The sequence below is a fragment of the Syngnathus typhle genome, linkage group LG7 (genome assembly GCF_033458585.1).
Source record: "Syngnathus typhle isolate RoL2023-S1 ecotype Sweden linkage group LG7, RoL_Styp_1.0, whole genome shotgun sequence".
Taxonomy (NCBI): Eukaryota; Metazoa; Chordata; class Actinopteri; order Syngnathiformes; family Syngnathidae; genus Syngnathus; species Syngnathus typhle.
Genome location: NC_083744.1, coordinates 6260155 through 6288141, shown reverse-complemented (window position 1 = coordinate 6288141; position 27987 = coordinate 6260155). Strand labels below are relative to the sequence as shown.

Below are 27987 nucleotides of genomic sequence, written 5' to 3'. Positions count from 1 at the left end.
ATAATGGAATCAAAAACTGCAGAAAATGGATGAATGTGTGGGAAAATAATTTATTTATTATTTCATTTTGCAAAATTACACAACTTAGCATTTTTATGAAATAATTATCATCACATCAATGATCAAGACATTTGAAAATGAGATTTGCTTATAATTGTATTATTAACATGACACATTGCCACTTTGTTTTTCGTGAAGGAGTCTATATTCAGTATACAGGTAGTGCAATTCTATATAATGTCACAAGTACCATGCTGCATGTACATTTTTGCCCAACTAGAAACATGTAGGTGCCCTATTATTGTGTCACGTTGCATGTAGTTGTCCTATTATTATGTCAACGTTGTGCTATTAGTGAGGTCAACGTACATTGACTTTATGATTAATATCAAGGATATCAAATAAATGCTAGAATGGCTCGCTATGAAGCTCTGTGAGCAATGCTACATGATGTGGTATGCCTTGATGTTGAGAATGACATGGGGAGAAGGTATATTTCAGGAGAACACAACATCAGGAATGTACCTTTTGATACAATCCATCCATCCGATGCAATAGAACTGGATAGTGTTTGCAGGTCGTTAGAAACAGTCTCAAGAACATATTTGCACGTTTTGGACAGACGTGTGCTGGTTGGTCTTTGAGGGGTCAGCAGAAATATTTTCAAACGATAAGAATAGGAAATTGCATTAATTGTTAAAATTAAAAAGTAAGCACACAAGCTTGCAAAATTACATAAGAAGATTTTGAGGAGCTTCTTTGGAAGGAGGGGAACAAGAAATTTAATAAGACAGAAGAAAAGCCTACAACTTCTAAATAAACAAAAGCTGTTGTCAAATTATAATATTATAATATGTGACAGGCTCGTGGAAGAGGCGGTGAAGCCATCAAAACAGCTTTGGAACATGGAGAATAAGTAAAAAGATTACCTCTAGATGGTACTCTCCCTAGCCACTTCATCCAGCTCCTTCTGGGGAATCTTGAGATGTTCCCAAACCAGCTGGAAGGCAGTCTCTCTAGTATATCCTGGGCTCATCCTCGGGGTCCCCTCCAAGTGTGTCGTGACCGGAACACCTTATCATGTTATAATGTACTTCCATGAGACCGGTTCGTACTGGGTTGGGGAACATTGCTGTGGTGTAGAAGAGAAAGGGGAAAAAATACATTTTTATATTAAATACAAATACATTGATCATGGATGGATTCATCATCCAGATACTACTATCAGACAGACATTTTGAGGATAGTTTGATGAGTGCTTGGGAAAAGAATCATATGTAAGGGTTATGGCTGCATAAGTAACGCATGCGCATTGGTGACAAAACGTTACCAAGACGGTACTGGTGAAGCGTTATACCGCCTTGGTAACGTTTTGACACCAATGCGCATGCGCAGCCAAGGGGGCGGAACCAGGACGTGGGCCGACCTCTACAGTAGTGTGTGCGTGTTTGTGTGTGCGTCTCCCCTCACAAACTCACAACGTGATGAGACGTGCTAGGTAACGGGTTTTTATGTGCTTTTTTTTTTGTATTAAAACTTTTTTTGTATGCCAATTTGTCCAATACGTTCGTAGTGTTTCGATGCCGTATTCTATCTCATTCCGACCTGGGAGACGCACAATTGATTGGCCGAGGAAAAACGACTTGGTTTTTGCCGAAGAGTGTCTGCTTCCCCTCCCCTCGATGAAGCGCTGCGATGCCCTCTGATTTTGTCTCCCTCCTCAGCTCGGATCTCGATCTCAATTCCCCCAAATCTCTCTACTCTAAAGGTAAGGGTTGGCAGAATAAACATGACGCAAACTAGTTTGGGCCCTGCTTTTAATCAGGGGTAATGCCCCCCTGCCGTTCGCTCGCCCCCGTTAATCTGCTAGCTAGCCGCGGTTAGCTTTTCTCGCCATCAGCCACTTAGCCGAGCTAGCCGATTTAGTTAGCCGCCAATTGGCTCGCTGGTTAGTTGATGGCTACCTGCGTGCTTGGGCTTCCCCTGGTCACATGCGCGGTGGAGACTGATGTACTGCGTGGGTTTTGTTTTGTTCTAACATCTTTTGGTTCCGATAACAACGCTCCAGGTCGCTTATCCACCTGAAACAGAGTAATCGTGGGCTAAGATGAAGATTCTGTTTGTCGGTAGTACACAGATGTTGGCGCCCATACTGATCACTAGCATGGAGCTAACCTCGCATTCTGTGTGGGGTGTACGATGAACCCCCGTTTATCGCGGGTAATGCATTCAAAACCCACCCACCAGCGATAGCATAAATCCGCGATATAGTATAGTAATCATTTAAAACGTTTTCCTCAAATTTCCCCTCACGCACGACCACATTTAAACACATCAGAACACTTTATTATAACACAGATTTTATTATGCCTTAGAGCCTGTTCTCACGCTCTTACGGTTTCAAAATGACAAGCAGTTTGTCACTCCTTGTTGAAATTTATGAATAAAATATTAAACGTTTTACACTTAAACTACTCAATTTAGAAGTGTTAAAATTAGGGCTGCACAATATATATTTTTTTAAAAATCTTCATATTGCGATATTGGCCCATGCAATATGCGCATCCCAAAGATGTGCAATGGAATTGTATGCTTTTTTTCTGAATTTGACCTGTCAGATGCCAATTTAAATCTACATCGCCATCGAATAGTTTCAACTCCGCCAAATTGGAGAGTCTTCTTCCATGAACTGTCATTTAAGGTCACACTACAGCATCTCAATTGGATTTAAATCCGGATTTTGAGTTGACCACTTCAAAACTTTAATTTTGTTCCTTTTGAGCCATTCTGAGGTGGACGTGCAAGTATGTGATGGAGTTTTGTCCTACGACATGATCCAGGAGTGCTTGATTGAGGGCACAAACAGATAGGCAGACTTTCTCCTTCAGGATGTAAAAAGCCGAATTCATCTTTCCGTTAATCACAGCAAGTGGTCCTGGTCCCAAGGAAGCAAAGCAGCCCTAGACCATCACACTGCTACCACCGTGCTTTATTGGTGGCATCGTTTTTTTTTTTTTTTTAAATAAACAAACTTAGCCTTAGTGTTGCACTTCTGGACGCGCATGCATTTACTACAGGGGAAAAGAAATAGTGACTGTATTAGCAGTGTTGTTGCCTTGCCAGCCAGTCAGATCTCGACTGGAATCTTCTATTGCACTAACTCCTCTTGTGACATGGCGCCTTAGAAGCAGCAGAAAAAGAGCAATACCCAGATAACCAAATCATTTTGTTGTGTTCTACCCAAAGAAATGGAGTGGGTGAGTTTGAGAATCGTCGAGTGTTCACTGTTATTTGGGCTTGTGTGTAGGGTGAGATGGCAAAGCTGTTTTGTTGTCTTGACAAGCCTCTCTGTTGTCTTGCGTTTGTTTTTTTGCAAAGCTGGACTCAAATCTGAAGTGTCCAAGTCACGTGCTCTGATTTCACAACGGTGCTGCCACTCCACAGGGCTGGCTGCTGGCTGGCATCTCCTTGACACCCACAGGAGATGTTGCCATGGGGGCCACCAAAATGCCGCCATTAATTCTAGTCCAAGCACCTAAAGCGCTGTGGACAAGAGTCCTGGGAGCTGCAGTGTTTAATTTCAGAGCAAGGGGGTGCTTTATCAACTTTGATTGAAGCTGTTCAGAATACGCTCTCAAAGCTCCTGTGGTCAGCTCGGGACTTTGTGCTGGATTTCAGAAGCTCTTGAAAGGTTGAACATGAGCCGTTCTGGCCTGAGACGCTGGTCGTCATCCGATTTGAATTTTGCCAAAGTGGAAACTGACATTACAGCTGTGGGTCTGCCAGCATTTTAATATGTCTTAATTGTCATATACTGTATATTTAGAAAGTTAACTATTGTAGATGTTGGCGGGGCTGTAGAGAGAAGCTTGCGCTTGCTAAAGCTTCAATTAGTGTGACACTCAACATTCTGTGTTGTAAAACTTAATTTGATTTATAACTAGATTAATGTCTGACTACACAAGGCGGTACAAGTTGGCGGTTTTTATTTGATTGTTTCATATTTATGGCCCTAACATTTTTTTCAAACAATCTGAATTAATGACTGTATTCAGTATGACAGTATTCATTTAGCAGTATCATCTAATGAGGTGTCAGAAAAGTTCCAGAAATAGTGTCACAAAAGTTAGATTTCAAAGCAAAAACATGACCTTATCGTCACCCTATGACAGACAATCAACTCGCACGTCTCCAAAGAGACCCAGCAACGTTTGCTTTGTTTCGTGTCTGACAAGAAGTTTGGGTTGGTGCAAGACAACTTATGACTGCAAACAATGCCCCCGAGCGTTTGACGGTTTTTGTCCAAGAAGATCAACGGCATGCTGGAGTAACAGTCCGACTCGCTGTGTTGTTATTTACCCTTTTTCCAAACTGAAGGGGACAAAACAAGTCGTATACCACTTCCCAGATTGAAGGACGGTTACAAGAAGTTCAGATGATGGATGGATGGACACTGTACGAAGTTCTACAGAGCAGCATCCAGACTGCTGGGAAAGACTTTGAGAGGAGGAGTTTGGCTTACTTGAACAAATTTTGGTAACCACGTTGGTGATGCAAACCCTTCCTCTAATTTTTTTGAGAGTATTTGCGTCAGCAAGCGCTCTGATTGGTTATTATATTTCACGTCGCAACCCCGGATGGGCATTCCCATGCCCACGATAATTAACCATCGTAATTACTTGTTGCACTCATTGAAAGTTCAAAACCACACCAATATTTGAGCCAAAGAATACTGAAGCGGCACTGTCGGGCAGACAAAGGGCCTCTTTTACACGTTTATTGGGCAACATCCAGTAAAGTACTGCCTACCGTCACGCTGCCTATCTTGTTTGCACAGAACTTGTAAACAAAGGCAGAGTGCCACACCACCCGCCGTGTGAATTTTATATAGGTGTCCAGCATTCTGTAACGGGAGCTATGTCAACACTACTTTGCCCGTCCTATTTACACAGTAACTCATATGGCACCAGAATTGGATGTAACCAAGTATTGTGGCGTCTTGAATGTACACTGATTATAGTTAATGCATTCCACCAGAATTCCTGCTTTAAACAAGCATCTGACTGCTTAACATTTCTGGAGGGATATCGGCTTATGCATTTCAGATGCCAATGTAAGCGGCAGTACAAGGGAGCCTTAAAAAAAGTCAAATTCTTCATAAGAACATAATTCCTCATAACTGCAGGGAATCTTCTCGTGGAACGTTTTTGGAAGGTTTGCACACAAGTACATAATCTAAACTTACTCGGACGCTGAAACGAAAATCATTTTCCAGGCACTTTATGAGAGCTAGCTGTCAAACCGTAGTATGTAGACTTGCTTATTGGTGAACATCATGCCACTGCCAAATGTCCTGTTTGTTTTACGTGTTCTTTCAAAAAGCTTCATTTTGAAATCTGCATGTAACTGTTGGAGGTCACTGGAATAGTGTACCAATGCCTCTCATCCCCTATTTGTTTGGAATTAAAATTATACAATATTTTCTACTGTTGTGGATGATTGAACGGTGCTCCCAACTTGCAATGCTTTGTAGATTAGCTAGCTGGCTGTGCATTAATATAGCAGACTATGACGCAAAGCAAGACTTGGGATCTGTGAACTGTGCGTGTTCTGAAAACAAAATGCCCGGGTAATGGCCTCTCTGGGACAGTGAAAACAACTCTGAGAGCTCTCTACAGATAAACCAATGAATCCAAATGATTAAAGTCAGGCGACTGGGCCATAACCTGTGTAGTTAAGTGCACGGGTGGAACACGCAGTTATTGTGTTGCAGCTTTGAAAGATTTCAAAAGTAGTGTTTTGATGGAAGAGCAGCCATATGCTACAGAAAACTACGATTATTTTGTAAATAATGATTAACTTTCACGCTTAGCTGACATTCTCGATTCTCTTTAGCATATTGAAACGGAAGTAATATTTGCCGCATGGGAAGGCAATACCTGTAGGTCACGCTTTTGTCCTGAGCTTAATTTTACTTAAAATTTCAACACACACCCCTAAGTGCATTGCACAGTCCACGGTTCTATTCTTAGCAGCAAATGTGAACAAGACACTCATGCAAAAGAGCGCTGTTAATAAGCGGAAAGACCATGGGGGCTTTAACACAACAGAAATAAAACAGCTCATGGGCTTAAGCCTGATTTTCCGTTGTCCGCTGTTTGTCCCTCAACATGCCAATGTCCATAAATTTGTGGCACCTGTTTGAGACTATTACTTCTTCCTTATAAAAGCTCTTGCATGTCCAGTATGTTGTAAGCAATATGTAATCTCTGAAATCTTTGTACACTAATCAGCATCCAATTATCTGCCATGATTTTCCCCTGTTTACTCAAAGCATATCAGTCGCACACTCAAAGATGAAGTCGTTACAAGAGCAAGATGAAAGCTAGTACACATGCATTCTATTTGTCAATAGTTTGGTTTTACTGTAATCGCACCTTAAAGAAGTGCAGGGAAAATGAAGTGCACTGCCTGGAAGGTCACAACATTCAGACCTTTAAAACAAATGTTAAAAAGACATATACCACATTCAGTCTGGTTTTACTGTAATCCTTTTTTTTTTAATGTAACCTATCGTCATACAGTTTACAAGAGTTTAACAACTAACTTCTTTTTGGAATGAGAAAACAAATATTAAAAGAGTGATTCTGTTTTTTCCTACATGGCTATCTGCGATTCTAATTAGTCACCCAAAACGTACACAAAGGAATTTAATACCCCCCTGCGAGTCATGTTTTGAAAGAATGCTAGCTCACATTTCATGAACACATCCATTTCTACCGACAGCAACTCTCACCCAGTAGAATGTTCACTTTAAGTCACCACTTTTACTTTTTTCTAAAGCAAGGTCACTATGATATGCAAGATACGAATGCCGGATGTTGCACGCTAACTGAGGCCGCACGTCATTCTTCTGACCTGTCACTATATTCTTATAAAGATAAAAGGTGAGTAGTCAAAACTTGACAAATTCAAGAGGTTCTTTGTCTACTGTTTGTCTCAAGTGTTCAAGAGGATAATCATAGCTGCGGTGTTTGGGTGGAGGGATCCATTTTGCACCGCACATTTCTTATGTGCGCCAGAAACATTGTCCTTGTGAATAGCCTAATTCATTTGCCCCCCCCCCCTCTTAACCACAAAGCCAGCTGCAAAGAATAAAAATGGACCAGTGACCTTGCTGCTTGACAAAAAAAACCCTTTAGGCATGCGCAATATCAGCTGCTCGTGCCTCTAACGTGAGGTAATTTAATTTGTCTTAAATGCGAGCTAATGTTAGTCCGTCCTTTTTGCGTTGGTGTTTTCGGACCCACTTTGATTTCACCTTGTACAGATCTACTCTGGCAACTATAAAACCAAATGTGAAACCTCACCAAAACATTCCTGCAACTTTATCAGCAGACGGGAAATGTGAAATTTAAACAATTACAAAGCAGCTGGGGGATTTGCCTGGCTTTTTACAATGATGTGGTGTAGATTGGATAATTTTTCATTTAAAATAAACCTGTACATTACCACTGACAATAATAGACCATTTTGTATTTTGATCTATTCAAGGCAGAATTCCCGACAAAAAGTAAATTTGTAGATTTGTTTGAAAATACACGTTTGAAGGATATTGCTGATAAATGTGGCAAGACTGGGAACTTGAGTATCAAAATTAATTGATTAATCACCAACTATTTGGTTGTCAAATTAATTGACAACTACTTTCAAAATCGTGTAATCGTTTAGAACCATTGTTTAACTTTTAAGTAGTCCAAATCCTCTGACTTCAGCCTCTAAAAAGTAATTTTCTGTTTTTTGTAGGGGTTCCCCTTTTCTACAGTGTAAAATGATAAGAAAAGTGTCATTCCTCTCCAGACATTTTAAAAGGTGCTAATTTAACCCTCAACTAGAAAAATAAAGGCTTGCTATGGGAAATTGCCAAAGTCCACCATGTCTAACTTCTCCGGGCCAGATAAATAAAAAGGAGCTTTTACATTTCTTGGCTCAAGAGCATTCTCAAGTGCCATGCCCTCCATTCGAACCGGCGCAATGACATGACTTAATCCAGTGTTGACGCATCATATCACATGTCGCCCACACCGGTTTCCTCACTACACTCATAATGTAGGTCGACTGTAACGGCCCAAATTTGGCAAAAGGGAAGAACTCCTGTCCTAATTACGACATGCAGAGGAAATGCATTTGCATATATGATCTTAAGACAGCCAAAGCGCACATATTTCAGACCTCCAAGCCTGTACACAAGGCTCTGAAATGAAAGGAGTCATCGAAACTGAGTTAATGAAGAATTTAGCTGGACAGCATCTTTTGTAGGCAATTCTCGGTTACTGTGAAAATCAGTTCCTACTGCAACCGTAAAATTCCTTATTGTTTTAACCTCTGTAATTTAAGAGTACCATTGTTTGTTGAATTTTTCAAATGTTGGCACTTGAAGTATTATAAACCCAATGCCATTTTGTTGAGAAATTGCAATTTCCTGCTGGTAATAACTTCAATCCCTCTGGACACAAGCTTGCAGTGCTTACACGACTCTCTTCTTAAAACAGATTGTCTTGAGATAAACTATAGGCAATAGACAGTGCCTTGGTTTTTTTAAAAAGGGGAGGGGGGGGGGGACTCCAGTATAAGCGGTGATAACTTTGCGGTGTTTGTCAGTCAGTGGTGTTGCTGATGTCACTGAAGATCATGTGTCTTGGCACTTTCAACATGATCCTGGTGCTCAGTGATTGACCAGTATCAAATGACTACTACACATACCTGGCGCTGCTGTTGCACAGCCGAAATAGCCACGCCGGGGTTTTGATATGTCGCATCCTCCTAGCAACCAGACTACCTAATCGCCTATTTAGGCCATTGAGTGGGGCTTATTCCAAAGGCGCCACGCTGCTTGGTAATGGGTTTCTAGGAATCGCATTGCTATCAAATACCCGGGAATGTCTCTCTGGGTTTCAAGTCACTAAGCCACTTCACTGGTGGATAATTGTATTAATCCTGGGATGCCATTTGTTATTTCAGTTTTGCCAGGAGAATCTGTAGACTTAGGAAATGTTTTGCTTTTGTTTCTCGGGTCTCCTTTTATGCTATTCCAGATATTCCTGAGCAAGAACATGCTTGAGTCCCTCGCATAAGATTTTATGGATTTGTTTTCTCAGCTGTATAGCACTTTATATACAAGAGCAACTATAAGTTGAGTATCTTGCTCAATGAGAAAGTTGACATGATTGTGAGAAAATGCTATTAAAACCCCACTGCCTTCTGCAGAAAGACGACAAATGACATTTTCTCAATTTTAAGCGCCTTTAGGTTGAATGGCCAACTTTCCCAATGAGTTTTTTAGGGCTCTATCATTTAGCAATTATTATTATAACACTTAAGCTCACGGCTCGTACCATCTCCATTACAGCGAGTGAGTCACTGCTGCATAATTTTTCCTTTTTAAAACATGATGCATCCGCCTCATCTTTGATTTCAGAGTCTGTATATGACCTCCTCCCCAAAGAGCTCCAGCTCCAGCAGTCATCCACCCAGACCGACTCAACCACCATGAGCCAGAAGAGCGGGGGAGAGGCGGGGCCTCCTCCATCGGCAGCCTTGGCTTCAGGTGAGCGACTGAATTGGCCGCCGAACGGCGTGAACTGGGATCCGATTCCATTTGTTCTCCAATAATCTTGAGAGAGCAGGAACAAATAAATGGTGACTGGGAGCAACTTTACCCTGTCACCAGTTCCAGAGACAAACTAATTTGTGACCATATGATGCATTTCAAGGTCTTCTTTGTAGCCGTTCCACCTATTACTGCCCCGATTTCATACTTGTTGCAGTCATACCAGCAGAGGCATGCCTCACTTAGTCTTTGAGGACGCCATGTTCATCTTCCATTCTGCTACTGCAATGTGTGCATGCTGCTCTTCACTGTCCTACTGGCATAAAAGGGACTATAACTAAGATATTTAACAAAAAATTAATTTGCGGCTTGTTAAGCACTTTGAACAACATATGGTGTAGGTAAAGCACTATAAAAGTGCATTTTAAAAAGGTAAAAAAAAAAGTAAAGACCCAATGATTGTCAGACACACATCTGGGTGTGGTGAAATTTGTCTCTGCATTTAACCCATCCCCAAAGGGAGCAGTGAGCAGCAGCGGAGCCGCGCCCGGGAATCATTAGGTGATCTAACCCCCCCAATTCCAACCCTTACTGCTGGTTGCTTAGTTACCATTTACTATTATTTTTTTGGGATAAATTCTTTTTTGGGACATATTTTCCAACAACAATACAATTAGTAACCCATTCAAACTTGGTTAAAAGGGATACGAACATTGATGGTGAATTTGGGTCGTGACTGCAGCCTTTACTTGCAGAGGTCGACACAAGCTACAAAGTCTAAAATTAGTGACAGTATTACTGTACACCCGAGTGTAATGAGGAGATGGTAAAATGGTGTCAACATTTGAATACCACCCAACCCTAGTAATTAGCTTTCCATCCGCCCGGCCATTCATTTTCTGTACAATTTATTGGGTTGCAGTTTTGCTGGTGCCTAGCCCCGCTGACTTATGTACAAGAGGTCAGGGACACCCCAAACTGGTCGTCAGCTAATTGCAGGGCACATCCGGACAATCTACACATAGTCCATCCATAATTATTGGGACAGATAATTTCTTTGTTTTTATGGAAGTTTGGACATGAGACAAAATTTCTAATTCACAGCTTTTATTCATGATATTTACATTTTTTCAAGTGAGCTAAATTATTGGAACATGTGGGTGTTTCTAGTTGCTCAAGTCTTGTCTCTGTTATGCTATATTTATCCCTTACTATCTAGGTTTGTTTATTGATCTCCTCATAATTATTATTATTTTTTTCTATGTGAGTTTTGTGTACAGCATTCTTTAATTTAAGCTCGTAGTTTATTGAAAATGATTGACATCATTATTATGTTGCCAAGTTGTGTGTTTCAGCAAGCGTTTCGTTTATATAAACCTTTTGAAAATAGGATAATAACAATTTAGAGAATTATGAACGGCTTTCACAATTGTTCCTAACGGCTGTAATGTTCATTTTATCAAGTATTTTTAAATGTAGCCCCATCTTTAGTCCGATATCAATTGCACTGTTTTATTTTAAGCACATTTAGTCAGCCTGATCTCAAATTAATTTAGTTAAGTTTTAGTCAACTTGTTAGTCTTTATTTTAGTCCAAGAAAAGATTTGTCTATGTTTAGTCAAGTAAAACGTTTTAGTCTACATTTTGTCAGGTCATTCATCTTACCCTTTTAATATTTTTCACATTTCATACACTCATTTCATGTAGGAAAATCTATTTAAAGTTATTTTGAAGTATCTATAGGGTACTGTTTAAATTAATCCTAGTTTTTAGCTTGCATCCTTTTGTAGCTGCCCATGTGATTTGTGTTAGTTTGCTTGCAGCTCCTAGATTACGGTAGCTCATATTTGTCTGCTTCAACTAAACTAGGTCATGAAATAAAACAACTCCTAAATCAAGCTATTGCCATGTATTAAATAAAACACAAAAGTACCGGTAGTTTAATTAAATGGAGACGCCAAGAGGGTCTCATCCTGCTTGTGGCTGTTCTGTCTTTGTCCTCTATGTCCTGCCTTCTCAGTCATTACATTTTTCAGCTAAGAATATGTCCTGGTTAAACATTTCTTTGGTCAATCCCGAGATGGGCCTTAGGTCATTGCCATATTTATAGGCCCACAAAATGATGTCCATCCATTCAAGCTGTTTTGCACTGACAGAATGCCTAACAGACTTTGTTTGTCACCTCACTCACGTTTTGCTGCACGTCTCCCTCTGATGCTTGTGCTTGATGTTTTTTGGGCTTTTTTGGGGAATTTGAAAATAAACATTTGGGTCATAAACTCTTACCGTGCAGTAAAACATCAATGCAGCAGCATCTGGCGCCGCGGATCAAGAGACTCGCCGTGGCCTCAAATAACCGTTCATACTGGCATCACCTACATTATAGAGGCTGTTATGTGTGACGATGTAGTTTGTGCCAATGTGCTATTCTTTCACTTACTGAGACACATTTACACATCTTTCAGAAGGTGTCAGTGTAGTGAGTGGTAGTGTCAATCTTTTCGATAAAGGCAAAAGTACTTCCAAAACAAGAATGTGCGGTTCTCAATTCTACAGTAAATACTCCAAGTGTGAAGTTATCAAAGTTACAACTCTGCACTTGAGAGAAGCTGCCATTTTTCCCCGCATATAAAAGATCCATGCATTCAAATGAAATTGTGAAGTTGCCTAATCATTGGACTCGACAAATTGATGTGGTCTGACCTTGGATCGTGGTTCAGGAGAGCCACCACCTGTTCTAAATGGGAACGATTTTAGTCTGGAATTGCATCTTAAGAGCAAACTGGTCAACAGTGTTATTATTGAGACAGCTGCACTGTTAATGAATCTTTTTTCTATCCTGACCCTAAACAGTGCTGATCGGAAGCATGAGATGCTGTAAAGTCCCTCTGAGGATCAGGAACCTAATGAATGCTTCAAAACATCACAAAGCAGTGGTCCCTCCACAATTTGAAGATATCCAATTTACTGATTGACAGAATCTTGAATGATCAGCTCTCTTGTTGCTCATTGGCTGTCTCGTTTTTATTGCAGGAAGTTCCCTCTGAGGCAGGGAGTGTCTGCATATAAAATGGTCTGCAGTTCACTGCTCCATAGGTCAGAGGCTTGTTTATTCTGTCTCTATGGCTACGCTCAGTCCCAACAAAATCTTCCAATTGGCATGCGCAAAATACTTTTGACTACTGAATGCACATTGCACAAAGTGTAAGTGATAACCCTGGCAACTCTGGCAAATTTAATTTGACTCCACATTAGCAGCTTGCAAATTGGGCTATAGATGAAACTTTTGACCAGATTTTGTTAAGTTTCTTTCTGGCAATGTGTATGTACGAGTTTGTAGTTTGCTTTTGTTTTTGTAAATGAAGCATGTCAGTTTTGTCACATTGATTTCTGGGAGAAGGGGCTTTGTAGGAATCAAAACATTGTGGGCCCTATAGTAAGTACCCTTCTCAACTTTAACTTCAGAATTTGTGATCAATGCTTGACAGCTCTCGCATGCACAGTGAGGGCATAGGACCCATAACATTCTAGAAATTACTGTTGGGAAGAGGGGAAACCAATTCAAACCCTGCACAAATTCAGCTGCTTGAGTGGGACTGCTTGAGTGGGACTGCTAGCCCGCTCCGTGCCGATCGTCCTTACTGACTTATTTGTCTTATGCTGCTACAGATGCCACATCTTCCACCTCCAACCCCTCTGCCTCCTCCTCCTTGGCCATGGGAGCCCCAAGCTCCATTGGCCCGTCCTCTTCCGACCATCTCAAGGCCCCCCAGCATCTTCACCCGACTGGAGGGGATGGAGCTGTAGCGTCAGAAGTGCAAGTCATGGAGGCAGGAGCTCCCAACAGGAGCAACAGTGGAGCTGGCACTGCAGCTGGAGATCCTGGGTCAGGTCTAGGAGCTCAGCAGCCTCAGAACACTCCATCAAAGCGGAGACCTGTATTGAGCATATCCCCGCCACCTGAGGACCTGTTCGATGACAGTCAGATGTCCTGCTTAGAAGAGACCCCTGTAGCCGGGGCACCGGGGCCAGAGTCGGAGCAAAGCAGTAGCATATGGGCCGATGACTCGGTTTCCAACTTCAGTTTGGTTAGCTCCTTCTCCTACAACGACAACACAGAGGTGCCGCGCAAATCAAGAAAACGAACCCCTCGCCAGCGGCCGGGCCCCAAGCCTGCTCCCCCAGAGGACAGCATGGATGTGTTTGACGCTGACAGCGCCAAGGCGCCTCACTTTGTCCTGTCCCAGCTCGGCCCGGACAAAACTAGTCCCATGACCAGGTGGGTATCCCAGTCCCTTGAGTTGAATACCCAAAAGCCACTTTGGCTTAAAGTGGCACCTTGACTTTTGAGTTTAATTGGTTCTGTGACCAAGTTTGTGACTCAATTTACTAATTTTAGCTGCAGTTTGTGACTCCGTTTACTAATTTTAGCTACTATGTACAAAGTTTAATTACTATTCATACTGTATTATTTGTGTGTTATGTATTTTCCTTTTGGGGAGTGTGGCGATTTTAGCACACAAAAGGACAACCAAACTAAAAAAAATACCTATGTTAGGGCTCTTGCCCATCAAAGTACCACTGTAATTATGACAGCGGTAATTCAATTGAATTGTTTGTTTCATTGCAGCTCTCTCGAGTCAGGGATCGCGGTCAAGGGTGGATCGCTAGCTACTCAGTTTCCTCAGAGAAGCAATGGGAAGGAGCTAAAGATGTTGGTGCAGCCTGAGACCCAACACAGGGCTCGGTATTTGACCGAGGGCAGCCGAGGTTCTGTCAAAGACCGCACACAACAAGGATTTCCTACCATCAAGGTTGGGCTAAAGAGATTGCGCGGTGCTTATTGGAATTGGTCTAACATCCTTGTTTCTTGTGTCGCTGAATGACAATACCCAATTGAAAAATTAAGTCATATGCATCCTGACTGTAATAAATCCAAGCAAGTAGCTTAACTCAACATGTAGCCTGAGGAAAGACCTTCAGATAAACAGTATATCTGTGTAGTTGTGTAGAAAAGAACTACAGTGAACTCCAATGTATCGCAGTGAATACGTTACAGACCAGGATTAGGCGATATTCAGATTTTGACACCATTTAACTGTCTCCTTATTACACCATGGTGTACTCTCACTATTTTTAGACTATTTCGGATCTGCTTACCACTGTAAGTCTTGGTATAGTCTGGAGTCGTAGCCAAATCCATGATCAATGTTTGTATGTTTTAACTTTTTAGTCCGCTAAAAATGAAATAACATCCAATTTAGAGGCGCAACTTTTAATTGACAACCAATTGATTATCAAATTTTTTGGCCAGGAAAGGCTCTGCTTAATTGTCGTAGCAAGGAACTCTTGGTCTGACGTGAATTGGCTATTTTACTGTGATTACAGTAGGTTGGCTGTGAATTTATTAATTTAGTGTGATGTGGAGGCTGTTGTGTTACAGTTCAATTGGCTTCCACATTAAATGGCTCCCGATTCCAGCGTTGGCTGTTAGACCAATGTCAGTGTTCCTGTCTGCAGATTTGTGGTCTTACACTGAAGGCACTCAACTCTAAACTCTGGTTTGTATACATACTGTAAAATCCCCTGCTCAAAATCTGCAGTATTGCAGGGGTTTGAACGACAAACTGGGATATAGCGGGTGTTCACTGTACCTGAAAGCACAGATAATTATATTGTCAACATGATTGATGCTCTGTCAACGCTCGCCATGAGAACATAGTAGTTGTTATTAATTTGGGTGACCTGCTTTGTTTTTTAATCATATTGTTGTCTTTTCTTCCCAGTTGGAGGGTGTTAGCGAGCCAGTAGTGCTGCAGGTGTTTGTAGCAAATGACGCAGGCAGAGTGAAGCCTCACGGTTTTTACCAGGCATGCAGAGTGACTGGTCGCAACACCACTGCGTGTACGGAAGTAGACATTGAGGGCACCACTGTTATCGAGATTCCACTGGAGCCCAGCAATGATATGACACTTGCGTAGGAATTCTTTTTTTTTTTTAATCAATTTTTTTGATGGATTTCTGTTAATATCATAAGAATGAATTTTTTGACGGTGTTGTGTTTGTACAGGGTAGACTGCGTAGGAATTTTGAAGCTCCGTAACGCTGATGTGGAGGCGCGTATTGGTGTGGCAGGATCCAAAAAGAAGAGCACCCGGGCTCGATTGGCCTTTAGAGTCAGCATTCCCCAGACGGATGGATCCACCCTCACCCTACAAGTCACCTCATCACCCATTCTCTGTAGTAAGTAGGAAAGCAGGTTGAACCAAAACAATCTGTGTTTCGCTACAGGAACACCTGTTGCATTTGAATTGTATCAAATACACACAGTCGGTACGTCAGCTTTGTCATGATCATGACCGCTTTGTTATTTTTGTGGTAAACACAAGGATAAGAGTTATTTACTCGAATCATCTACTGTTTTCCAGCTCAACCAGCGGGAGTACCAGAGATCCTGAAAAAGAGTCTCCACAGCTGCTCTGTAAGAGGAGGAGAGGAAGTTTTTATCATTGGAAAAAACTTTCTCAAGGGAACCAAAGTTATTTTTCAGGAGAATATTGCAGGTATTTATTGTCACTACTGTATTCATAGTTTTCTATGTGACGTTTTGAAAGAGGGAAATAATACTTATCCGTGTTTCTAGATGAAAGCTCCTGGCAAGCGGAGGCTAATATTGACATGGATCTTTTCCATCAGGTAAATGAAAATAATTGGCTTGTAGTATGCATCAGAAGTTAATTTGAAAACTACAACTGGATCTTCATTTTCTGCAGAATCATTTGATTGTCACAGTTCCTCCCTTCCACAACCAATCAATAACTTCGCCAGTTTCTGTGGGGATTTTTGTGATGACCAATGCTGGTAAATCACATGAAGCTCAACCTTTTACATACTCTCCAGACTCAGGTAATCAGACTGGAGCTTCTTATTTCCATGATTTTTAATGAACTGCCAACCACGCCAAGGCTATTATTGATAATGTGCTCCCATAAATATAACACTTTCATTGACTCATGTATATGATGCATCAGTGCTAAATTTAAGGTCTCAATTGGGTTTACAAATGTCATCACCTTTAGCGTTGGGTTTCATCGTCATTGCTGTTAGAAAGAATATAGTATGTTAGAGATATATTTTTGTCCCAAATCATAACGCTATCATCCCCCCCACACACTTACCCCCAGTTGATAATACAGATGCTCAAGCAGTAAAAACTGAGGAACCTTCCTTCAAGACATGTATATTTGACGGTCAGATCCAAACTGTGTCTTCTGACCAAACTGACTGCTCTAGTCAGCCTCCGAAAAGGCAAGAGGACACACCGATGGAAGTATCTAGCAATCCACAGCCCACAAACGTGTTCAAGGTGAGAGTTTATATACTGTATGAGGCAGAAGCAATCAGTCATAGTTTTTGCTGATCCATGTTTTTCCATTCATACCATAGCAATCGCCTGGCCCGGTTGTTTCGGTGCAGCAGACACTTGAGCTCAGCTCTAGCCCTCATTCAAGCGGGGAGTCATTTCAGAGCTCTATGCCCCTACAACCTGAGGATGTAGAGCTTCCCCAGGCACCCTCTGTCTTTCCTAGTCTAGAGTCTCTAAACACAATACAAAAACAAGACATTGCCCCAACAGCATCCTTTCCAATGTCAGGAGATCCAACCATCCCCCCGGTGACACCAGAAGTCCCCCAGCAGTTCCTTAGAGACCCTCAGGAAAGCATCCCTTCTGAAAATTCTACCAGTGGTGGGGTTGTGGTTGTAGCCATGTCCCAAATAGCAGCACCCTCGCCGCCCCAGCCACAGCAGTCACAAGTTCCATTATTTGCCCAGGAAGGCGTAGCTCAGCTGGAGAGGGCAGTAAGGGAACTCCAGGCTGGAGGTAACACCACACTCCAGCAGGTTATAGAGGCAGCTGTAGCCCAGCAGCAGCAGCAACAACAACAGCAGCAGCAGCAGCAACAGCAGCAGCTAAATTCAGTGCTTTATAGCCCTACATCCGTTGCAGACACACTTCAACAGCATGTCCAAGAGAACATGAATAGTCTTAGGTTGGGCGCTACAGATAGTTCACTGTCACCACAGCAACAGCTGCAGATACAGCAACAGCAAATGCAACAACAGCATCAGCAAATGCAACAACAACAGCAGCAGCAACAGCAGCAAATGGAACAGTTTCAACAACAGCAAATACTTGGTAACCTTCAACAGCAACAACATCATCTCCAGCAGCAACAGCAGCAAGTCCTTGGAAACATGCAGATTCAACAACAACTTCTACTACAGCCGCAAGACCAACAGCAACTACAGCAGCAACAGATTCTGGAAAACATTCAACAACAACAACAACAGTTGCAGCAGAACCAGCAACAAGTTCTAAACAACATCCAACTTCAAGATCAACAACAAAATCAAATGTTAAGCAATTTGCAACAGCATCAGTTACAACAGCAACAGAGCCACGCACTGAGCAACCTGCAGCATCAACAGTTGCAGGAACAGCAAGTTTTAGAAAACCTGAAGCAGCAATTTCAGGCAGAGTTGCTCCAGCCTCAGATCCATTCCAATCCCCAAGTCCAGCAGCCGGTCTCCCTCCTTCAGCAACCTGGTGAAATGCTTACCATCCAAACCAGCTTCCCAACCCAGCCACCATCGCATACGTCACCCCCACAGCAGCTATTCCAGTCCCCCAGGCCTATTGCAGAGACCCAGAGTTCCCAACAGCAGGTTCAAGCCGCACTCCTCCAGAACACCCTGACAGTCTTGACAGGCGGCAACCTCAACACAGAGCAACAATCCACTGGGTCAGCCCTGTATCTATCGCCGAGCTCTCAGTCTCAGCAGCAGCAGCAATTGGCCTTCATTTCCACCATGGAGACGTCCAACAGTCAGCCCCAACCCGTTGCCATGTTTCATAACCAGCCTCAAGCTCAGCTTTCGCAAATGCAACACCAAAGCACCCCCATGGAACATCAGCAATCACCGCAGCAAAATCAACAGCAGTCACCGCAACTTTCCATTGGCCAACAGGGCTCTTTGTTCCAAAGCATACCGAACCATTCGCAAGCTAACCCCCTCCCCCAGAATCAGCTCTCCCAGCCACAACAGACAGGTCTCCTCCTCTGCACGGCAGATCTAAATCCTCAAACTATCATTTTCAGCACCCAGACCCAAGGATCAGCTCCAATGGGCAGCATCCCAGTTGGACTTTCCCAACCAGAAACAGCCGAGCCAATGTCCTTCCAGGATCAGAGCTCCTTGGCTAACACCTCGACATCCACTCAGAACCAACAGCAAAGCATTTTTCAGGAACAGCAGCCCATGCAAGTGGGCACAAGTTCTTCTAGTGTCCCCAACAATCAGTCTGTGGAGCTATTCCTGCCCCAGGCGTCCCTGTCTGGCCTACAGAGTACGCTCGGTTCGCAGGAGCTAAACAACCAGGCTACAGCTCCTGGCACGACCATTTTTGTGGTCCAAAGTACTGTAGGCGTGGTGGACAGCCCGGGCCAACAGCCCCCAGAACAGCTTTTCCAGACAAACGTGGGGGAAAATGTGGCCCAGCGAGGACCAGCCAACTTGTTTGTGTTTGGCATCCAGAATGGTAAGTTGCTTTCAATTGACATCTATTTTCTCCCTCCCTCAATCCTGTTCAGGGTCGTGGGAGGGGCTTTTACCCAGTTGAATGTCTAACAACCTGGACTGTTAGGCAAATTGTGAATAGGGACGTGAACAAGGTCCGAAAATACGACAGATGCCTCTCACCTTCCTCTCTCTCATTTAAATGGTAAAATTGTATTTGATGTACTCAGCGCCACTGTTTGTACAGCGCTTCCAAGTAAATTGATTAATGAGCTCCCTCACCGACTGAATTAACTCGCCAGTCAAACTATATTTCCATTTTGTCCTTCTCTCAAGACACTCCCCAGCTGCTCAACTCATCTGGCTCAACCCTTCCAGTTCAGAACCAGTCCCAGAACACAGGCCACATGCAGCCTCTCATGGAACAACCCTTGGCCCAGGCAGCACCAACCATGCACAGCAGTCTACAGAGCAGCCTGCAGGCACACATGCAGACCAGCCTGCAGAACGCCATGCAGGCCAACACTCAGGTGACCTTGCAACCCGTTTTACAGGCCAGCATAGACACAAGCCTGCCAACTCCCATGCAGACCAATCTACAGATACCGAGCAGTTTACAGAATACACTGCAAGGCTCCATATCGGCGGCGGCCGACATGGGCAAAATTGAGGACCTACTGGAAAGTCTGCAGAAGCAGTGACGTTTGTGTGCGTGCGGACCACGTGGAGAGAAGGTAGCCATGTTCTCCTAAAGTCGAGCTTGACTGGCTGACGCATGGTGTTTTGTGCCAATGCCACAAAATTTGAAAATAAGTATATTTAAGAAAGAAATGCCCCCCTTTACCTTAAAAAACAAAAACAAATGAGCTTATGTAACTCACTTTTATTAACTATTTATCATAAATTATAGCCTTTGTATATCCATTGTCCTTGAATTGATGTTCTGCCTTTTGTTATTACTCCTCTTGCAGGATCAGAGAGGCCTGTAATAGCTGCTTTAGTCGTGACAAATGCAGTGTTTTGCTTTTCAAGAGTCTTTTAATATTGTGGGCCTAGGAGAGGGGGGCAAATCTACCTGTTTTTTTGGATGAAAAAACTGGAAGGAAGAATGTCAAAACTGGGGGAACTTCTAGAGCAGTGAGCAGGCAAAAGTCGCTTTCACAGTTAGGCAAGGACTAAAACTGATTGTAGACAAACATTGGGCTGAATCTCATTTTTTGGAGTGTGGAACTGCTAAAAATATCTACTTTGCTTTGAAAGGTGATTCTTGCAGATTCTTTGCTTACTTTTTTCACTGAAATCTGCTCTAATGTTATGTATATTTGAAGGGAAGGCCCTTTGAAAATAAATCCACAAACTATTACAGTGAATCCCAATTATTCCAAGGGGTGTGTATGTTCCAGACCCACTCCTGTAAATCTCCAATCTACAAAGGACCATAGTGGAACCTCAATTTGATGGACCTGGAACCAACAGACTCTAGATTTAACATTCAAAATCTGCTGCAATAGTAACGGCTTACTGAAACTCTAAATGTCTGCTCGTAACAAGCGTGTATAAAGGCTTCGAATGACGATGGCGCTTCTGAGCATGCGGCTGGGCTGGGAGTCTTAAGGTCGCCTACTCGACATCCACTGTTTGATAGAGCGCTTGTCTTTTATTCACATTTGTTAAATATTCTATACTATTTAGGGGTAAAATAAGCATACAGCACACTGACCATGCTGTTGCAGACAAATTAGGCTTTCTGTGGCTATTGTGAAGGCTCACTATACAATTTGGGCATTTTCATCCCATCAAACCCATCAAAGCAATGTTTAAAGGTTTAGTAAAAACATATCAAATATTTTCAATTAAGATTTATTTACAGTAAGTTTTTTTTTAGCATGGGTGCTACCGTCGTTATAAACCTTAAAGCAACTTCTTTAAAGCATGATAGAGTAACGCGTACAGAGCATACAGCAAAAGAAAGCTAACTCGAAAAATATTCATGTTTTCTCTAAAAATGTCCGCTTGCTTAATGCTAACATAAACTAATAATAACGTTTAGACTGGCTGAAGGAAATTCATGTAGATGTTACGTTTAATATAACACTTCTGAACTGTCCGCTTAATGATCTGCGATGTATCCGGGAACTCAACTGATGAATTGAAACAGAGTGGGGTTCACTGTAATAGTCAAAAGTATTATGAAGCACATTTGTCTTCATTGACTCAAGTTGAACACTCCTGAATGAGATTGAACCCGGTTGAATACTGTGACTTCTATCTGTATTTCCAAACAACTATGAAGTTTGATCTTTTTCCCCCAAAACTATGTGGATAGAAACTTTATACTTTGAGTGTCGTGTGATTTTATAGACATTTTATCTCAAGCACTTTATAACCTCCTCTGTGTAACCAGCTAATCCTTACATCCATCCATGCATCCATCCACACAAGGAAACAAACGGGCATCACAATGGTAAGAGGGAGGGGGGGGGGCAGTCTTTACAATAAAAACATAACTGAGCATCTTATCAATAGTTTGAACGTTTAGGCCGACTTAGTATTGAAAGATTGAAAAATATATCCTAGGTTTTACTGTAATGGCATATGAGGGCCATATTTAAAATCCCAGAATTCCCTTGCAATTATAATAACATTTTAAGAGGGTTGAATGTCACTATAAGAAGTCAGAATATTACGAGAATGAACTCATGAAGTTGCTCGTCAAATTATTATTTTTTATTCCATTATCCGAAACATTGCGACTTTTTTGCCCCCGATTTTTCAGTGGCCCGCATACTGCGGCAGTTCAGTCCGGACGCGTACACATCGGCCATTCCCTTGCAGTCGTTATTTGAATCCGTATTGTCCAGTCCCGTGTTGGCTATTGTTATTTTCTATCTTTCCCCCCATAGATGTAACATTGAAGTGTTTTTTTTGTTTTTTGTTTTTTCATACTGTGTGGAAGTTTTAAAGAGTAGGCAGGCGGCAGCACATGACGTTGGCACCTTCTGACTTTTTCTTGAGTAACTACAATGTTGGACGTGTTCATTTTGGTTCTGTGGTGCCATGTTTGGGCACCGGAATAATCAGTGTGATAACATTTATCGTCTTCTGGTTGTTGCTTTGAAGCAGTGGTCAAACCAAAGCTCCTGACGTTTTATTTTTAAAATGCCCTCATCATCGTGTCTGCTCATTTCTACTTGCAACTGTTGAGTATACAGTCCAGAGAAATATGTTTTAAAGGGTACTCTAAAGAACATTTCTGCCTATCTGATCATTCAAAAACAGCGTCGCAACATCACGCTGCAGTACATACTTAAGCATATCTCTAACAACATCAAAAATGGTGTTTCACTCATTTGTTTACATTTTTCATCTTTACTCTAGTCCTGTCGCTGTCCGTGATCCATTTTAAAGTAAATTATCTTTTTTAGACTTTTGTATCCATATATCAAAGTGTAGAGTATTTTTGTAACTTAAACAAACGAAAGGTGTTATTTGATTCTCACAATGCAGAATAGTTATCGGTGCTGGTATTTTGCCCGAAAGCTAGCACAGGTGTGTTGTGCTCAAAGTAAGTCCAGATTGAACAGATTCTTTTTTTTCTTGTATACAGGGGATCCTTGGTTTACGACTGAGTGTTGGTCATTCGGTGGTGACTTAACCCAAATTTGTATGTAATGTGTGGTCTGTCAGATATTTATAGTAATAAAGCCATAATTACAGTTAATATTAGTTTTAAAACACTTTTGGGACACAATTACAAAATTGATAAAATAGTTGAATCCAGAGATGGGAACTCGAGTCACTGTGACTTGGACTCGAGTCGCTGTTTTGATGATTTGTGACTTGACTTGACAAAAAATGAAAAAACTTGAGACTTGACTTGGAAGTTAAAGACCGCTGTTTTGATGATTTGTGACTTGACTTGACAAAAAATGAAAAAACTTGACTTGACTTGGAAGTTAAAGACTCGTGACTTGACTTGAGACACGATGACTTGAATGACTTCAGTGTTATTTAGTTCATGTTTTCAGTTTGAATATAAAATTAATAATACATTTAAAAGAAATATCAATAACATGGTAGGAGCGCAGGCTGAGAATGGCGTTGTCATGATTGGATCGGACACTACCTTGTCAATCAGTCGTGCCCTCTCTACCTACCAAACGTGTTTACTAGAGAGTCACGGCCCTTTATATCAGACATGCGCAAACATGTCAGCGGGAGCGGTACCGCGAGTCATCACCTTCGGCTATCGCAATTACTTTTATGACGGACAGCACAGTGCGAGATATGCAACAAAAACATTTCGGACGGCCAACTTCAAACTTTGTATGTCATTTGAAGAGCCATTCTGCCAAGTAAGTGCTTTTCATTTATCTAAATAGGTGTGTATATATAGCTTTAATGCAATGAATATGATGATGAAACTGAATTAAGTAAATACGATTTAATATGGAGCAAATTAATAAATAAAAACTACAGTTAACTTGACTTGGACTTGACTTGACCTATTTAAGGACTTGACGAAAAAAATGACTTGGGACTTACCGTATTTTCCGGACTATAAGGCGCACCGGACGACTATAAGGCGCACCATTAATGCATCATGTCAGATTTTTAATCCAAATCAAATCATTCTCCATTTTATCTATTTTATTTCAACTTCAGATGCAACAAATGACTTTATAATCACAAAATAATGATCCATAGTCTTTTTGATTCATGATTCATAGTCTTCAGCAGACCACTTATGCTTGATTTCATGACACAATGCTTCGGGCTAGTTTGAATTTAGGAATTTAGTTCATATATAAGGCGCACTGGACTATAAGGCGCACTGTCTGCTTTTGAGAAGATTTTAGGTGCGCCTTATAGTCCGGAAGATACGGTACTTGAGACATGAAGGTTAAGACCTGAGACTTGCACATGTGTGACTTGGTCCCATCTCTGGTTGAATCCATTTATTGGTTTGATAGTCTTGCAGATATTAACAAAAGTGTTTTTACTTCTGGAAAAATGACCACTTTTTCAACTTTTGGGATGCGCAAAAGGAAAAATAATAAACCTTTCAAGTACTTCTTTTCATTGTGTTACTATATTTCGAGGACCTTAGTCATTGTTTGGTTGGCCTTATTGCAAAAAGATATTAAGTAAAAATATAGGGGAAAACACTCATCGGCCATTAATATAGCACAAACAAAAGTATGTTTTTGCTCACCGTGAATTTCCTAGCCTGAAATGTGGTACGGCGTAAACCTCGGATCCCGATAGTAATGACCCAGTGTGCGCTGTCGCTGGTGGCATTTTCTTTTTCTCCCATCAATTCTTGGTCAAGCATCTCTCAAGTGGCTTTAATTTTTTTTTTAACTTATCCAGTAAACTGTAGGCCAGGTTAGAGTACACTAGTCAGTGACGTTTACAAGCATTCCATTCCTCTTGATTATAGAAGGAACTAAAGAGCACATGTGAGAAAAGTATGCTTAAAGCCATACTAGAAGAAGAAAGTGAGTGAGCTTCGGTTTCATGAATGTAATTGTTTTACCTCATGCTCTGTGCACATCAGACCAATTTGCGGAGAACGTTTTGTGGCTAATGTGTACATTTTCTCATCATTGTCGGTCCTGAAGAAGAAAAACTCAACTGAAGCAGGGGGGTGAAAGCACACAAAACCTTTTACACACACTTCTGTCTTTCACTGTTCTGTGAATGAATATCCGTGTATATTTAAATGTGAAATATACTGCAGGGGTATGTTGAATTTCAACAGTGGCGCTTTCAACAGAACTTTGTGTGCCTTGACTGAAAGAAAAAAAAAAAAGAAAAGGTTGTCTCTGCTGTTAACTCGCTATACTCCCCACTTTTGTATTTTTACAGCCCACACTGTTTGTTTTACTGCTAATGTTTGTTTTTTTAACAACCGTTGCATGATATTCTATTTTGGGTGCCTCATGAGATTGAATTGAGGTTTAAAAAAGGGACAGAATAATGGCAATTGTTTCCTTGCAAGGGTGTTTTTGTGCTGCCGCGCTTTCACTGCATTTACTGTCGCTGTGAAATGCAAAAAAAAAAAAAGGTTACTGTTCATTGCCAATAGCGTGAGCCGTATGTCGTCCTGTTGTAGTCAAAAGGAGCTTACCCTCTGTTTGCTTTCTCACACTCTCTCAGTTGTGTGCGTGTTTGTTTTTGTGTGTGCGTGTGTGTGCGTAGTATATATATTTAGCCTTACAGCCCTGCATTAAGGGATAATGGTCAAGCACCCCAGTGTGTTATCATTCATCTGAATTATTATTATGTATTTGGCCTTGGTCTGGACATTTGTATACTCTCTTCAGTTTGTCTCTGTAATCCTGCTGCTACATTAAATTAAATAAAAAATGAATAACAAATCCAGAGGTCTTTTTGTTGTTGTCAATCACACATTTTTGGAAAAATAAACGTCTCCCAAATTCATAATTGTTAGCCTTATAGCATAATAACCACAGTAGCGATTAAAAATATTTGCGCTTCCTAAGAAATGTGTTTTCATGTGTACTGTGTAGATTCCAAAGCATCCAGGTCATGGCAATCTACTCTCCACCTGGCAATCGTATCTCTCAATGTTCAAGGTAGGCATATTGTCCTTGTTGAATTCATTGTTTTAATCTTCAAAAACGACAAGCTATTACGCTATTAGAATGAAATACAAATGATCAGATTAATTTATTTGGGGGAAAATAGGCAAAATGGCAAAAAGGTCAAGTTTTGTTTTTAACCAGAACTGTAAGTCATATTTAAATATTTTTTAAAAGTACAACATAAAGAAATACACTGCAGGAAAGAAGCATTTGGCCCATTATTTATAAAAATAGTTTATAAATTGGGACTCATAATCTGAGAAAAATTTAGCAATAGGAAATAAATTCTCATAATTCCTAAAACTATTTGGGAAAACATTGCTTCTTCCCTTAGAGCTTCATCATTGTACATTTTTCTTTTTTTCAGAAAATCACAGCTTTAAACACTACCACTTTGTCCTTTTCACTCGAAAATACAATAGAATTATACATTTATACAGTAAAAATTAAGCCCAGTTATCCTGTACACATCCCAATCATATGAAATAATCAAATGAGTCACAGTTTACTTGGTGTCCTCATTTGTTGTGACCTCTGCCTGAGCCTGCACATCAAGTCCTCTATGTCAAAAGTTGCATGACCCTCTGCTTTTGATGTGAGCGCGATGGTGGCGACAATGAAGGCCACCATGGCAGTCAGACCCCAGATGTGATACCTAACTTCCGTACGGGGCTCCACAAAGTCAAAGGAAAGCGAAGTGGCCTTGGCGGCAGTGACTGATCTGATGAAGAAGTCCAATGGCACCGTAAAAACGGCACTCACCTCTGCCGTGTTGGGACAGGCGAGAAATGATTCCGGGATGAAACCCACCACCGGAGTCACCAAAAGAGAATTCTGGTCAAAAGATAGAAAGTGTTGAAGACCTGCACTTTGTGTTTTTTGTTGATCAGTATTTTGCATGAGCATTTAAGAGGCAGGGTCTGGTGGGGTGTCATGAGATGCACGATACAGCCAGAGTTCACTGTACCTTTGTGATAAAGGGCTGCAGTGTGCAGATGACGTGGACATCACCCGGTGGAAGACCGATCTCCTCGTGAGCCTCTCTCAAGGCCGTGTGCACCGCGTCTTTGTCACTGGAGTCTCGCTTGCCGCCTGGGAAACACACCTCGCCTGCACTCACCCTCAGCTGCACACACACAGCGAGACCAAAACATTACAAAGGTAGTAATATCAGTCAGAACAGTATATGTATGAAAAACAAATCTAGAATATAAATACAAATATCTAATGAAATACAGTTATAACTGAGCTGCACAATGTGATGTATTCCTACAGGGATGAGAAAAAACATTTTATTTTATGGCTATACTCACGGTTTCTAGCCCCTTTTGTAAAAAAAACAATCCAACATTGTTCCTGTAAAATTGTGAGTTTTTTTAAAAAATATATCGGACTGAAATTCATTAAAAGCTAATCCTTGTAAAATCAACATTTTGTTTTAAAATTCCAATTTAATTTGTCAAGTTGAGTTCTGTGTAAACTTTTTCTCGCATAATTGTGTTTTTGTTTCTTGACTATACATAATTTTCATTTTTAATTGATGGAGAGTAGTGGTAGGTGTTTAAACAATCGTTAGCTGAAGCCCTTAAAAATACATAACACGTTTTCTATAATTTCGTAAAATTTTTACATTTTCAGATTAAACATTCCAATAAAAGCAAAATGTCCCATTAACGGTAAGCGCTTTTTTATTTGTGAGAACACGCCTGTGGGGTCCTCATGTGGTCCGCGGGGGACACGTTAGTGACATACTGGTTTAGAGTGAGGTTTTGACATTTGTGCCCCCCGGTTACCTGTTCTGACCGCTGGGTCATGAGAGTATGTAGCTTCCCGCTCCTCATAAACAGAGGGACCAAAACGGAAGCTTGAGGCAGCTCTGCTTCCCCGAGTATGTCTGCTTGCTTTCTGACGTCAAATGGTTTGAACGCCGCCATCGTCTCCTTGACGTCCATTCTCGTCGCAGCAGGTGGAAGGAAAGTCACGACGACAGCATGGTAGACTAACGGTAACGGCCATGAGTTTGTAGCAACGTCGTAAAATAAAAAAGCTTTAGTTATGAGTTGATTAATTTAAGGTTGTAAATGCAGTTGCACTGTGGGTTATATAGTTGGCCATAAAAAGTTAAAGCGAAAACAAAACTATTTACTCGTTTTTGCAGACAGCATGTCAGCGGTGTTTACTACCAGA

General features: G+C 41.4%; 2 protein-coding genes across 9 annotated transcripts; one reads left to right on the top strand and one right to left on the bottom strand.

Moving 5' to 3' along the window:
- Positions 1-30: 30 nt before the first annotated feature.
- nudt7 (nudix (nucleoside diphosphate linked moiety X)-type motif 7) lies at positions 31-27980 on the bottom strand. Of its 6 annotated transcripts, none has more exons than XM_061284276.1 (5): positions 27594-27980; positions 26768-26926; positions 24729-26634; positions 930-1132; positions 31-638 (listed from the first exon to the last, which is right to left on the bottom strand). In XM_061284276.1, the coding sequence occupies exons 1-3, from the start codon at positions 27750-27752 to the stop codon at positions 26299-26301; spliced, it is 654 nt and encodes a 217-aa protein (XP_061140260.1). In that variant the 5' UTR covers positions 27753-27980; the 3' UTR covers positions 31-638; positions 930-1132; positions 24729-26298. The 6 variants fall into 6 exon arrangements, with proteins under 6 accessions (XP_061140260.1, XP_061140263.1, XP_061140261.1 ...); XM_061284279.1 differs by having other exon boundaries at positions 31-1132; positions 24729-24807; positions 26563-26634; XM_061284277.1 differs by adding an exon at positions 1965-2081 and having other exon boundaries at positions 31-1132; positions 26563-26634; positions 27594-27752.
- Positions 1416-25572, top strand: nfat5a (nuclear factor of activated T cells 5a). 3 transcript variants are annotated; one of them, XR_009715042.1, is made up of 13 exons: positions 1416-1768; positions 9479-9607; positions 13280-13889; positions 14241-14424; positions 15397-15587; positions 15681-15853; positions 16039-16173; positions 16254-16306; positions 16384-16516; positions 16795-16976; positions 17057-19211; positions 19317-19394; positions 19526-19664. XR_009715042.1 is itself a non-coding variant. In XM_061284272.1 (12 exons), the coding sequence occupies exons 1-12, from the start codon at positions 1696-1698 to the stop codon at positions 19888-19890; spliced, it is 4383 nt and encodes a 1460-aa protein (XP_061140256.1). In that variant the 5' UTR covers positions 1455-1695; the 3' UTR covers positions 19891-25572. The 3 variants fall into 3 exon arrangements, 2 of the variants coding, with proteins under 2 accessions (XP_061140256.1, XP_061140257.1); XM_061284272.1 differs by lacking the exon at positions 19317-19394 and having other exon boundaries at positions 1455-1768; positions 19526-25572; XM_061284273.1 differs by lacking the exons at positions 1416-1768; positions 19317-19394 and adding an exon at positions 12644-12706 and having other exon boundaries at positions 9517-9607; positions 19526-25572.
- Positions 27981-27987: the final 7 nt, after the last annotated feature.